Source organism: Marmota flaviventris, chromosome 19 (genome assembly GCF_047511675.1).
Source record: "Marmota flaviventris isolate mMarFla1 chromosome 19, mMarFla1.hap1, whole genome shotgun sequence".
Lineage (NCBI taxonomy): Eukaryota > Metazoa > Chordata > Mammalia > Rodentia > Sciuridae > Marmota > Marmota flaviventris.
In genome coordinates, this window is record NC_092516.1 from 36,117,131 (window position 1) to 36,130,891 (window position 13,761).

The following is a 13,761-nucleotide window of genomic DNA, read 5'->3' on the forward strand; positions in this document are numbered from 1 at the left end:
AAGAAAGAGTAGCCAGGCAGGATGGTGCACACCTGTAATCCCAGCAGCTCCGGAGGCTGAGGCAGGAGGATTACAAGTACAAAGCCAGCCTCAGCAACTTAGTGAGGCCTTAAGCAATTTAGCAAGATCTTATCTCAAAATAAATAAAAAATAAAAAGAGGGGGCTGGGGTTGTGGCTCAGAGGTAGAGCACTTGCCTAGCATATGTGAGGCACTGGGTTTGATCCTCAGCACCACATAAAAAAATGAAATAAAGATATGTGTCCATCTATAATTAAAAAATAAATATTAAAAAAAGTGTTCTGACCATTAAAAAAAAAAAAGAGCTGGGGATGTGGTTCAGTGTTAAGAGCCTCTGGGTTCAATCCCTGGTGTCAATCAATTAATCAATCAATAATAAAAAAGAGCAGAATATATACACTCAGGTTTGCTTGTCTTTATTTTATAAAAAGAAACAACTCTAACCTTAACTATTGAGAGGGTCCGGTGGGAACTGGGTGGATGAAGGTCTTTTTATGGCTTCTGATGTTTGAACTATGTGAATGTATTGTCTGTTTGGAAGGAAACAAATGAAATAAGAATAATAAGGGCTTTGGTTTCGCATCTGTTGAAATTGACCTCAATTCTTCATGCACTGACCACAGATGACCTCATCCTGTCCCAGCATGGATTTTCCCCCATCTAGAGCTCTGTTTTGTTCACTTGACCTGGACTTGTCCTGTGGGGGAAATCCAGGGTTCTTTCTGTGTCTCCCCCTCTCCATTCGATTTTCATGTATTCAACAAATAGCAAGCCGAGCATTCCTGTAATCCCAGAGATTCAGGAAGACAGGAAGTTGGAGGCCAGCCTCAGCAACTTAGGGAGACCCTGTCTCAAAATTAAAAATAAAAATTAAAAAAAGGGCTGGGGATGTGGCTCAATGGTTAAGCACCCTTGGGTTTAATCTCCAGCACTTAAAAAGAAAAGAAATAAAAATTTAAAACGAATAGCTGTGACGCATGAACTTCTGTGCTTCCTCCACCTGGGCTGATCCTAACTGTGCCCCCAGGACCCTTGGCTCATGTTGTTAAGTGAATAATCAAACAGCTGGCATTTATTGGGCTCTGACACTTGTCAGGCACTGACTGGCTTAATTGCTTGATGAGTAGTTACAACTTGTCCAGGTTTGCCCAAGAGGTTCCGGGTTTGAACACTGAATCCCACGGTCCACAAACCCCCTCAGTCCAAGTTTATGTGTGTCAGATCTTCTCAATGGCTCCCCCAAGGTAGGTGCCATTATTATGCTCCTTTTCAAGACAAGAAAAGCTCGAAAATTCTCCGAGATGTGAATTTGAACCAGGAAGCCCCAATGCAAAGGTCCAAGCTGCCTCTGCTGCCCATGTGGCCTCCCTAGGCTTTCTGCCCTGGGTAGGCTTTGCCTGGGAAAACCTGGCCCTGATCCTGCACCTGGCCTGACAGACCCGAGATCCAGCCCCTCCTGCCCTGATCCCAGTGGGCAGGTTTCAGCATACCCTGCCCTCCTGCCAGCCTGTCATAAGCACCTAGTTTCTCCACCTTCCTTCCTCTGATCTTGGCAGATGACCAGAGGTTTGGGGTCTCCCTCACTAGGCAAAGGACTCCTGGGTGCTGGAATGAGTCTGAGGGTAGCTGGGTCAGTGTCTAAATGAGTTCTACGCCCTTGGGAACTCTTGGATCAACCTGGGAAAGGGGATTGTCATGCCCCCACTCTTTTTGGGTACAGGACATTGAATCCAGGGCTGCTTAACTACTAAGCCACATCCCCAACCCTTTTAAAAATATTTTGAGATAGGATCTCACTAAGTTATGCTTATGGCCTCGCTAAATTGTTGAGCCTGGCTTTGAACTTGCGATCATCATACCTCAGCCTCCAGAGCTGCTGGGATTACAAGATATGTACCACCAGCCCTTTTTAAATCTTTTATTTTGAGACTGGTTTCGATAAGTTGCTTAGGACCTCACTAAGTTGTGGAGACTGGCCTCGAATTTACTGTTCTCCTGACTCAGCCTCCTAAGGTACTGGGATTATAGTCATGTGCCACCACTACCAGTGATTGGTATCTCTTTTGCAAAAGAAACAGGTGGTGCACATCTGTAATCTGGGAGACTTGGAAGGCTGAGGCAGGAGGATTGCAAGTTGGAGGACAACCTCAGTAATTTAGGGAGTAAAAAATAAAAAGGTCTGGGGATGTAGCTCAGTGGTAGCGTGCCCTTGGGTTCAATACCTAGTATCCTCTCCCCAACTCCACCCTCACATGAGGAAACAGGCTCAGAGAGACTAAATAACTTGCCCAAGTCACAAAGCCTGTGAAGTACAGGATTTCAAGCCCAGGTTTGCAAGGCCCACTAGAAGGGTCCATAGAAGAAACTTTTCATTTCCAGCAAGGTGGGCTCTATAGGAGGGGATGGTACAGTCTACTCTGGACTGGGGCTCAAGGCCCTTCCAGGAAGCACAATTGAGTCAGAACAGTGAGAAGTGACACCACCTTCCCTCCCCACCCAGAAAATCCCTGGAGGGGATTACCTGGGGCAGGGGCAGGCTGGGGTGCTCTGAGCAGGCAGGGTGCTCCAAGCAAGCTGAGGACTGGCTAACTCAGTGTCAAAGCCACAGGGGCACTGAAGGGCCCAGCCTGGGATCTGTGGGCAGCCTGTGGCCATGCTGGCATTCCAGGGGCCTGCCTGGCATTTGGGGAATGTCCCAGGAAAAGTCTTGGCCTTCTGAGAGGCTCAGAAAGGGGATGTGTTCCTAGATGGGTGGTGGGAGGTGATGTTTGTAGGGAATGTCCCTTCTGAGGGAGGAAGATGAAGCACTGGGGTCCTGAAGGATGGGAGAGCTACAACCAGAGTCACACTCTCCACACAAAGTCAACACAAAGTTGGGGCTTGGGTGGGGGAGTGGGAGGCACTGAGACCTTGCTCTGAGCTGCTGGGCTGGGCTGTCCTAGGGTTGTCTGACCTCTCTGATGTACCTAAAAAATGGGAACAGTAATTCCTGCCCTGCCCATCCCACCGCCTGGTAGATCAGAAGCATGTGACTGTGCATCACCAGAATGGGGACACTGGCACTGACACCCCCGCTATCACTGAGACCTATTTGGGCCAGCCAGGCTGCATGGCACTGGGACAGAAGCCTCAGGGAACCACAACTTCTGCTCCAGAGGGTCTTTCTGCAAGGTCTAAGTGCATCCTGGATTGCGCGGTTGGGGTCCGCAGGCCCCTCTCCAGCTCCAGCCCGACCCGTTCCTCACCAGGTCTTCTCATCTGCCAACCTTCTTCTACCTATCTCTGGCTCCTTCAAGACCTTGCTCTAAGGCCACTTTCTGGGGCGCCCCGGATCCGATTCCATCTATCATGGATCTGCGCTGGGGTTCTTGCGGCCTCTGAAGTCACCTCCCACCTGGCCTGTCCATCTCCACCCCTCCCCCCCAGGTTGGGGGCGGTGGGGGGCATCCGATGGGTTCCATAGTGGGCACTGGGAACCAGGGATGGAGCGACAGCATGGGGGAAGCCGGCGGCCGCGGGAGGAACGAGGGCTGCAGAGGCCGGCGATAGAAAAGGAACGGAGGCTGAGTGAGTGACAAGCCGCGCCCGGCGCCCCCCGGGCAGCCCTCCGCAGAGTCTGCTCCGGGCCCTCCCCTGCCAAGCTCGGGGGCGGGGCGGGGCCTCGCGGCGCTGACGTCACCCCGCCTATAAAGCGGGCGGGAGCGGCGGGCTGGCTTTGTGGAGCGCTGCGGAGGGTGCGCGCGGGCCGCGGCCGCTAGACAAAGGAGCAGGGGAGCCGCTGAGGGGACCGCCACCCACCTCCCGGGCCGCGCCGGGGCCTCCGCCCGCCGCCACCATGACCGCCAACGGCACGGCCGAGGCCGTGCAGATCCAGTTCGGCCTCATCAACTGCGGCAACAAGTACCTGACGGCCGAGGCGTTCGGGTTCAAGGTGAACGCGTCGGCCAGCAGCCTGAAGAAGAAGCAGATCTGGACCCTGGAGCAGCCGCCCGACGAGGCGGGCAGCGCAGCCGTGTGCCTGCGCAGCCACCTAGGCCGCTACCTGGCAGCGGACAAGGACGGCAACGTGACCTGCGAGTGCGAGGTGCCCGGCGCCGACTGCCGCTTTCTCATCGTGGCGCACGACGACGGCCGCTGGTCGCTGCAGTCCGAGGCGCACCGCCGCTACTTTGGCGGCACCGAGGACCGCCTGTCGTGCTTCGCCCAGACCGTGTCACCGGCCGAGAAGTGGAGCGTGCACATCGCCATGCACCCGCAGGTCAACATTTACAGCCTGACCCGAAAGCGCTACGCGCACCTGAGCGCACGGCCGGCCGACGAGATCGCGGTGGACCGCGACGTGCCCTGGGGCGTCGACTCGCTGATCACGCTCGCCTTCCAGGACCAGCGCTACAGCGTGCAGACCGCTGACCACCGCTTCCTGCGCCACGACGGGCGCCTGGTAGCGCGCCCCGAGCCCGCCACCGGCTACACGCTGGAGTTCCGCTCCGGCAAGGTGGCCTTCCGCGACTGCGAAGGCCGCTACCTGGCGCCGTCTGGGCCCAGTGGCACGCTGAAGGCGGGCAAGGCCACCAAGGTGGGCAAGGACGAGCTCTTCGCCCTGGAGCAAAGCTGCGCCCAGGTCGTGCTGCAGGCGGCCAACGAGAGGAACGTGTCCACGCGCCAGGGTGAGTGGGGACGCCGCCCCGCGTCTCCCGGTCGGTGCACAAAGCACACCCCACCCGCGTCCTTACAGTCTCCCGCCCTTTCCAGCCCGCGGCGCCGCTGCTATCGCCAGTTCCTTGAGTGCCCTGCGCTAGGCGTACAGGCCACCTCGCCCCTCCACGGGACTTGTGTTTCCGCCCAGAGGAGGGGGCAAAGGGGTGGGGCCTCGCCCATCCTCAGGCGCCGCTACGTGCCTCCCATCCGAGGCTGGAGTCGTGGGGCCCCCTAGGCCCAGCTTTGGAGCCGCCCTGTGTGCCACCCCCACCCAACCTGGGTTCTCCCCACGCGCGCTGATGCCTCGAATCCTCCCAGTTCTTGGGGAGTGGGCGCCCCCGCCCCTTTGCTCTAGTGGGTCCGCCTTCCCGCAGGCCTTTAGATAGAGGGAGGAGGCGACGGTCACCACTGGCACAGGCCCCCAACCCCCTTCCTCCTGTCGCTGGCGAGGTGGGGGAGGTTAGCGGGGCTTTTGATCCCGACGGGGTGTGCTTCCACCTCCCCTCGCGCCTGGCCTTGTGTACCTCCTCCCATTGCCGGGCGGGGTCGGGGCCTGCGGGGTGGGGGGTGGGGTGGGGGGGCTTCCCGAGTGTCTGCCCTTCCCCCCGCCCCTCCTCTCTCGCCTGCCCCGCGCTCGAGGCCGCGGCCTTTGTGAGCAGGGGGCGGGTCGCCTCGCTGGGCCCTCCCTCTCCCCCTTTGTCCTGCTTGGTCTCTGCAGATGGGAAAACCAGATGCGGCGGGGCGGGGGAGGGGATCGGCTCTGGAGGGTCCTCTTGCGGAGGAAGCTCTAATGCGGCCATAGACGCTGTCCAGGCGCAATGTCCCGTCCCGAGGCGCCCCGGGAGGCGGCCTCACTCCGCGCAGCAGCCGGCCAGCAGCGTGGCTCGGTTGGCAGTGCGCCAGGCACCCCGCCCTGTGCCCTGACGCGCGCCTCCCGGCTCGGGCGCCCGAGCTGCCTGGGCGCTCAGAGGGAGACCCCAGCCCCAGCCCGACTCCCCGGGGAAGCCCCTACCCCGGAGTGGGGAGTGGATTCGTGCCCAAGAACCCTACAGGGAACAACTGGCGGCAACTCGATCGTCCCTTCCAGGGCCTCCCGCAGGCAGGCCATTTCCGACGGGTCTGGGCGCCAGAAGTGAGCCCCACTCTTTGCCTCCTTTCCCAGACCCTCCCCCTTGGCCCTGTCTCTGCCTTCTGGCGTTCCCTGTCCTTTGCCAAGAAGCTGTTTGCAGCCAGAGGCCCCCTGGAGAGGCCTGTGAGGGTCTTGCTCCTGGATGGGCAGTTGGACCCCAGCCTTGGAGATAATTGGATGGGGACCCAGGCAGTTCCCTCCCAGTGGAGGGGGTCCTCGGATGGCCATTCTCCCAACTGGCTTTGGGCCCCTTTGGCAGTGAGGTAAATGTGGAGGCCTGGGAGGGGCCTGAGTTAGCTGAGGTCAGGCCCAGAGAGGTGAAGCCACTTGCCCTGGGTCAGGCAGCAAGTAAATAGTTTGCAGGACTGGGTACGTTTGACTCTAGAATGTGCCCTTATCTGGGCACCCTTGTGCTTGCCAGCATTCTGTTTCCCATCTCACACTTCTGGGTGGATCACGATTTCTACCTGTTTAGTAAACACTGAGGATGTGCCTAGATGTGAGTGGAGAAGAAATGTAGCTTACCTTCTCTTGGGGACATGACTGAGATATCAAGGGAAAGACTGGGGATACAGGATCAGGGTCTCAGATTGTATGGGCAGGTTGCTCCTTCCTGAGAGGACACTTGAGCTGACCTTGAGTGATGTGGCTATACTAAGTGTGTGGAACAGTGGTGGCTACAGCTTGTGCAAAGGCCCTGTGGCAGGAAGGCACAGATGAAATTCGTGGCCAGGATGAAGTTTGTGAGGTTGGGAGGTGGGGCTGGAGGGACTTGCAGGGCCACAGGACTTGGATGGTACTCATTAACACAGATGTTCTCTGTGACTATTGGGCTGTGTCCAGAGCCTCCTTCCCTGGGGAGGATGGGACTAGAGCAGGTGACCTTAGTCCTTGGGGGCTGAGGAGGAACAGAGAGCCTGAGGGTGTTTTTTGGCAAGCCTGGGCAGATACCTCTCTGTAGTACAGCTCACTTGGGGCACCACAGTTATGATTCAAGCTGATTCAGTTATGCTTTCAGGAGAAGCCTGGAGTTGAAGTAAGGCCGATCTGGCTCATCTTGGTGTTTAAAGGGATGTGAAATGGGGGATGGGGAGGCTTGGGGGTCTGAGGCTGAGCCTCCACTGTATCAGCAAACGCTGCCGCCTCAGGGCTTCCAGGGGTGGAGGTGACACAGGATCCTGAACCTCCATGGGGTGGGGGTGTGTCTTGGATAGGCCTTCGTGGCAGGAAGGCGGGCCGGGTTCCGCACATGTTGGGAACCGCCAGTCAGGAAGGAGGAGGATCCTGGGGCCCGGAGGGCTGGGGATATGAATCATCCCTGCAGGATGTGTGCGGCTGGGTCTGCGGGGGCTGGGTGCTCCTGGCAGAGGCTGCCTCCTGCTTTCCAGCCTCAGTTTCCCCAACTGGGACGTGCACAGACTCCCCAGGTAGGCCGTGCTCCTGGGAGGAGACATCACAACAGGGCCCGGTTAGCCTGTGAACAAGCCCTTACCCAGGTGGCATCTCCCTCCTGCTCAGGACGCTGCCCTGCGTGGCTCAGCACACTCCTCTGGTCTTGGCCTCTCTTCTTGTCACTCGCCCTTGTATCTGAGCTCTGCACCCAGCTTGGCTCTGTGGTGCCCTGTCCCAGCTATTCCAAGGGACTGTCAGGCTGGGCTTTGTGAGAATGCATGAGTTCTCTCCCTGAGGCAGGGGCTGGCCTGTGAGATGGAGAAGGGGTTCAGGGGTTCCCAGCTGCCTAGAGAGAGGGACACGAGGTGAGGCCACGGGTTTTCCAAGCCCCCTGCCTAATCTGGATGGGTTCAGGGGAAGTGCCTATTTTGGACAAGCCAGGGGGATTTGGGAGCTCCCAAGGGCTGGAAGGGGTTCAGGAAGGTGACCTCAGGGAGCGAGTGCCCTTTTTGAGCCCCCCAGAGAGTGGCAGAGAAGCTGGGCGCAGGGGTCAGGATGGAGGGCAGGCAGGGGCCCAGGGCTTCCTGGAGAGGGCAAGAGATATGTCCTGGGCGCCTTTGAGGAGCCTCCTGGCTCCGCGGGGCTCCTTGAGCCTGTGACTCAGGTTTTCTGTGCCGCGGTTGAAGAGATAAATCCCACAGAAAACCCGTTCCCATGGTAACAGCACCCAATTAGAGGCAGCGAGGCCAAGTGGGGCCTTTGGGGGCTGGGTGAGGCCTTGGAGGGCCTGGGTGGGTGGGGACCACTCCCCTCCCCCAGCCCTTCCTGGTGGGAGGACCTGGGGGGCTCCCTACATCCTGGCGGGGAAGCTGAGGCAGGGTTCAGTGAAGGTGTCACCCAGGGTGCCTGGTACCACCTCAGGTGCCTCCCTGTCTGGTTGAGGCCTTTCATCCAACTTTCTGAGGCCTGGAGGCAATCCCGTGGGTGGGGTGTGAGGACCCAAGCAGATGGTGGCCGTCCCTGGCCCTGGGCCAGTAGTGGCCTCCACAGGAGCTCCCTGTCTTCCTCTGTCTGGGAGGAGGAGGATGGTGTCACTTCATGGGGTTGCTGGGAGGACTGGGGTTGACTGGGGTCCACTCTTGCACAGGTGTAGCTGGTGGTGCCCTGGTCATCTGCGAGGCCCTCAGCCCCAGGTCCTGTCCCCTTGGCCTCTTTCCTGTGCCTACTGTCCTTCCTGGGGAGCCTGGGCCCCCTCTGTGCTGCTGGGGTGGTCCCCAGGGGCTTTCCCTCCTGCCTGTTCCCTTCCTTCCCTCTGATCACCGTGTTGGGCGGTGGTGCTCTGTGGCTGGGGCGGGCTGGGGCCTACCATGCAGCCTCCTAGAGCAGGATCCTGAACCCCCTGCCCAGCTCGCCTGGCTGATGGACGCTTGGCCTGCCTGCAGATGCGCACCCCCTTTCTGGGCAGGCGAGGGGGACGGTGGGAGGTGCCCTGTGTAGCTGTGGCCATAGGGCAACCCTGTGGCTTTGGCTCCTCTCACTGGGTGGGGTCTGAGCAAGGAGAGACCCCGGCTTCCCTGGGGCCTGGTGGTGGGTCCATTCACCAACAGGGGACAGGTTAGAGGCCCAGAGGTTCTAAGAGGGGCAGGGGCAGGGGCTCGGACTGTCAGGAGGAGGCTGCACCCACCCATTAGCAGACCCAAGGCACAGTGGGGGGAAGGAGGGCGTGGCCAGGAGTCTGCTCCCTCCCCTCTTAGAGCTCTTATTTTTTCACCCTGTGACCTTGGTCCAAGGACATGCACCCTCAGGCTCAGTCTCCCTCTTTGTGAAGGAGGGCTGAGGGTCTCCTCTGCCTGGCACTTAGGGGCATGTGATTGAGTTCAGATGGTGCCAGCACCCCCAGACTTGGAGGATGTGAACTAAAGGTGGGTCCTTGCCAGGCGGGTGTTGCAAGCCTGTAATCCCAGTGCCTCGGGAGGCTGAGGCAGGAGGATCATGGGGGGGGGTTCCAACTTAGCTGAGGCTCTAAGCTACTCCGTGAGACCCTGTCTCTAATAAAAAATAAAAAAGGGCTGGGGATGTGGCCCAGTGGTTTAGCACCCCTGGGTTCAATCCCTGGTACCAAAAAAGAAAAAAAGTGAGTCCTTCCATTTCAGGATCCAAGATCCGCCAGCTGTCCTCTCCTCTGTGGGATGACACCTGCCACGCCCTTGGGGCCCTGCTTCTTCGAGGCCCCCAGAGGTCCCTCTTCCAGGTTTTCCCTAAAAGAATCAAGGGACAGAATGACAGGGGCTGCACTGTAGTGGGGGGTGGGGAGGGAGGAGCCTTCCCAAGACTCAACATGGTCACCCGGGCTCTTTCCTGATGCATACAGATGTCACATGGCTCCCAGGCCCAGACACAGCACACACGTGGGTGAAGCACACACATGCGTAACAGACAGTGGGGGTATCCCGCGCCCAGTGTTCAGCAGGGAGGGGGTGTGACGAGTTTTCTAAATGTTCTGGAAGGATCCTGCGCTCTCGTGTTTTACTCTTTTAAATCTCACCCATTCTGGAAGCAGGAAGACTGTAACGAACCCCCGTATACCGCCTGCGCCCCGCCTCCCCCAACTGGCGATGTGCTGCGAAAATATCTCCATCTGTGCCTTTATGTGATGTTTTTGGTTGTATTTAAAGCAAATCCCTGACACCAGGGCGTTTTATCCTGAAATACTTCCATCTGTATCTAAAAAAAATCAAGGCCATTTCTTACATAACCACAACATACACTCAGTCTCTCCTGCCCAGTCCCAGGCCACAGGAAGGTTCCTCACCTGGCTCCAGAGAACCTCTTGGAGGTGATTTGTTCAGAGGTGTCACTTCTGTTTGTTTGTTTGCTTTGGTTTTGGTGCCTGGGAAGGAACCCAGGAACTTTTGCAGGCTGAGCATGTGCCCTGCGCCACCAGCCCTTATAATCTTTTTTTCCATTTTTTGGTACTGAGGATTGAACCCCAGAGTGCATAACCACTGAGCCACATCCTCAGCCTGTTTTTATACATTTTTATTAGAGACAGGGTCTTGCTGAGTTGCTAAGGGCCTTGCACAAATGCTGAGGCTGGGTTTGAACTCGTGATCCTCCTGCCTCAGCCTTCCAAGCTCTGGGATTACAGGCATTGATTGACCACCACCCCGGGCGCCCCTAGGGTATTCTGTGGTCAGAGGTAGAAGGTGGAAATGGTGTAGTGAGCTGGGGCCCTTGACTGTCAGCCCAGCCTTTGTGACTGGGTCCTGTCGACTGCCACTCATGTGCAGGCTGAGGGTCTCCCTGGCCCCTTCCCTGTGGTGTCCCTGTGTGTTGATGTGTGATGGCGGGGCAGTGGGTCCAGAACTGGGGGACACAAGGTGCTCTGTACCAGCCAAGGGCTCCCTCTCTGCAGGTATGGATCTGTCGGCCAATCAGGACGAGGAGACTGACCAGGAGACCTTCCAGCTCGAGATCGACCGGGACACCCGAAAGTGTGCCTTCCGCACGCACACGGGCAAGTACTGGACACTGACATCTACCGGGGGTGTGCAGTCCACCGCGTCCACCAAGTGAGTGACCCCCTTCCCCTGCCCGTGCTCTCATCCCTTCCTCCTGTGCCACCCAGATGGCACCCTGACCCTGTCCCACCACCCCCAGGAACGCCAGCTGCTTCTTTGACATTGAGTGGCGAGATCGGCGCATCACCCTGAGAGCGTCCAATGGCAAGTTTGTGACCGCCAAGAAGAACGGGCAGCTGGCCGCCTCGGTGGAGACAGCAGGTAGCTGCCTTTGGGCGCATGCCATGTCTCTGGTTCCCTGGCGCTGCCCTAATAGCCAGGAGGGTCAGGCACACCATGGTCACTTACCAGCCCCACCTGAAGCCCATACTGTGCTGGGCACCCCTCAAACTGGCCCTGCCCCTGCTTACCCAAGAGCTGGCTGCTGTGTGACCCCCCAGCTTCTGGCTTTCCCTCTCTGAGCCATACCCTGGCTGTCCCAGCTCCCACCCTGCCCCCTTTCATGAGGCTCACTGCCCCTCTCCTCCTGGGACAGGGGACTCGGAGCTATTCCTCATGAAGCTGATCAACCGCCCTATAATCGTGTTTCGTGGGGAACATGGCTTCATCGGCTGCCGTAAGGTCACTGGCACCCTGGATGCCAACCGCTCCAACTACGACGTCTTCCAGCTGGAGTTCAATGACGGCGCCTACAACATCAAAGGCAGGTTCTTCTGGAAGGTGCCAGCCAGGGAGCACTGTGGCCCTGCTTGGCCCCAGGGGAGGGGTGTCCTGTGGCCACCAGCGCCCTGCACTGGGAACCACACTTTCCCTCTTGTCTGTATGGGGACTTACCTGCTTGCCCTGGACAGGGGGATGCGGAGGGTGGGAGGTGAGTCGGGGGAGGCTGGCTGGACACACCTCAGCTGCCGGACAGAACCCCAGACTCCAGAGTAGCTGAGCTGGATTCAGAGCTCCATGTGTCCAGTGTGGGCAGGAGGGTTTGGGGGGCACGGGGACTCCAGTCAGTTCTAGAAGCTGGTGGGGGACATTGATCCTTGAAAAGGAGGAGGAAGGCCGTGCGGGGTGGGAGCCAGAGGGCAGGTGTGGGTGGGGGTCAGCGGGACACAGCTTGACGGGTCCTCCCTCCCCAGACTCCACGGGCAAGTACTGGATGGTGGGCAGTGACTCCTCTGTCACCAGCAGCAGTGACGTCCCTGTGGACTTCTTCTTCGAGTTCTGCGACTATAACAAGGTGGCCATCAAGGTGGGCGGGCGCTATCTGAAGGGGGACCACGCGGGGGTCCTGAAGGCCTGTGCAGAGACCATCGATCCCGCCTCTCTGTGGGAGTACTAGGCCCACCCTGGCCTGCCTGGGGCTCCTTCAGTCCCTCCTGCTAACCCTCTTCTTCAGGTGGCCCTGTGGCAGCTGGTGAGCCCCTTGCCTTGAAACTGGAAACCCCAGAGAAAAACGGTGCCCCCACCTGTTGCCCCTACTGACTCCCTCCCCTGTCCCCAGGGGTCAGCAGCTGCAGCCCATCCCTTGGAGGGTCTTCACGTCCCTCTGCCCTCTTCTGCCAAGGGACAAGGCTGCCACCTCTTTCTTCTGACCTCAGACGACTCTGAGCCTTATTTCCCGGGAAGTGGCTGTGGAGCAGTGTGGCCTGGCAGGCCCCTGGGCATGGCGGGAACGCTTAACTGGAATCTCCTGCTCCCTCCTGCAGCCTTTCCCTGCCCCCAGGAGCTGGGCGCTTGTCCCCAGCCAGCCAGCAGGGACTCCTCCATGGAGCCTAGTCCTGCACACCTGTAGAGGAGGGTGGCCTTCCCGTGGGGCTGACCAGGCTGGGGCAGACTTGCCCGTGTGTGTGTTGTTTGGGGTCCTGGCTGGATGGCAGGGTCTCTGCTCCCTGACTTTAAGCAGGCTGCAGGTCCTGCCCCCGGGGCATTCTGGGCTGGGCTGGGGATGCCCTGTTCCTGTCTCTTCCCTTCCACTCTGGCCTGACTGGAAGCAGAAAATGACCAAATCAGTATTTTTTTTTTTTTAATGTCACTGCTGGAGGCCCCGGCAAGCCTGGTTGCAGTTGTGAGTGGTCTTGGCGGGTTCTTGGCACTTGCCCTCCCCCTCCCCAGCTGGTGCCCTCCTCCCTCCCTCTGCCCACCCCCAGCCCTGGGCCCCTATGCCTCAGCCAGAGCCCTGCCACGTTTGGTGCTCCATGTCTGACACCTCGGGTCTCCTGGGCAGGAAGAAGCCAGGTGTTCCCTGCAGCTGGGAGCTCTGGGGTGAGCCTGAGCCCTCCAGGTCCCGGCCACCCTGCCCCGGCCTCCCCTCCACCGTGCATCTCACTCTGGGTGTCTTGGTCTTTTATTTTTTGTAAGTGTCATTTGTATAACTCTAAATGTCCATGATAGTAGCTTCGAACTGGAAAAAAAAAGCAAAATAAAGTACTGCAAGTCTGCACCCCTGAGCAGCCTGTGTCTTGGTGTGGGGGCTGGGACGGGTGGGAGACCTGGAAGGCAGGCAGGCCTTGGCTGCAGCGGGTGGCCGGGAGCTCTGAACCAGGCTCCCCAAGGAGGTGCACTCTGGTTTAGCCCCCTCTGCCCAGATCCCCGGGCACCCAGTAGGAGCGGGGCTGAGTACTGGGCCTGGGGTGGGATTCTCACTCCCACTCCGCGTGCTGAATATTCAAGTGCAGGTGAAGGGTAATTCGCCCTCGGTTGATAGATGCCCCTGCCCCTGGGGGTCCCTTCCCCAACATTAAATTACACACCCCACAAATGACATGCAGTGCACATGGGGCTGGGTTAAGCTTGGAGGCGGGTCTCTCCCAGGCAGACAGTAAACTGACTGAGGCCTGTGGACCTGGATATTGAGCCCATGCCCTTGCCCTCCCTGGCTGAGCTCCATGGGGCCAGCCTCTGAGGGACTCCGGAGGGGCAGGCCTTGGACTGGGCCTTTTGTGTTTCCATTTCATGCCAGGGTATCCCTAGGGCTCCATTTTACAGAGGGGGAAACTGAGGCGAA

At 58.7% G+C, this 13,761-nt stretch overlaps 1 protein-coding gene across 1 annotated transcript; it reads left to right on the forward strand.

The window, feature by feature from the left end:
• Positions 1–3,750: 3,750 nt before the first annotated feature.
• Fscn1 (fascin actin-bundling protein 1) lies at positions 3,751–13,197 on the forward strand. The gene is made up of 5 exons (XM_027919733.3): positions 3,751–4,687; positions 10,655–10,811; positions 10,900–11,021; positions 11,296–11,463; positions 11,894–13,197. The coding sequence occupies exons 1-5, from the start codon at positions 3,856–3,858 to the stop codon at positions 12,094–12,096; spliced, it is 1,482 nt and encodes a 493-aa protein (XP_027775534.2). The 5' UTR covers positions 3,751–3,855; the 3' UTR covers positions 12,097–13,197.
• The last annotated feature ends 564 nt before the right edge of the window (positions 13,198–13,761 follow it).

Excerpts from the sequence above, each read along its gene's own strand:
- Fscn1 (XM_027919733.3), top strand. The coding sequence starts at position 3,856 with ATGACCGCCAACGGCACGGCCGAGGCCGTGCAGATCCAGTTCGGCCTC. Across the intron at positions 10,812-10,899 it reads CAGTCCACCGCGTCCACCAA|GAACGCCAGCTGCTTCTTTG; the intron begins GTGAGTGACCCC and ends CACCACCCCCAG. Across the intron at positions 11,464-11,893 it reads CGGCGCCTACAACATCAAAG|ACTCCACGGGCAAGTACTGG; the intron begins GCAGGTTCTTCT and ends CTCCCTCCCCAG.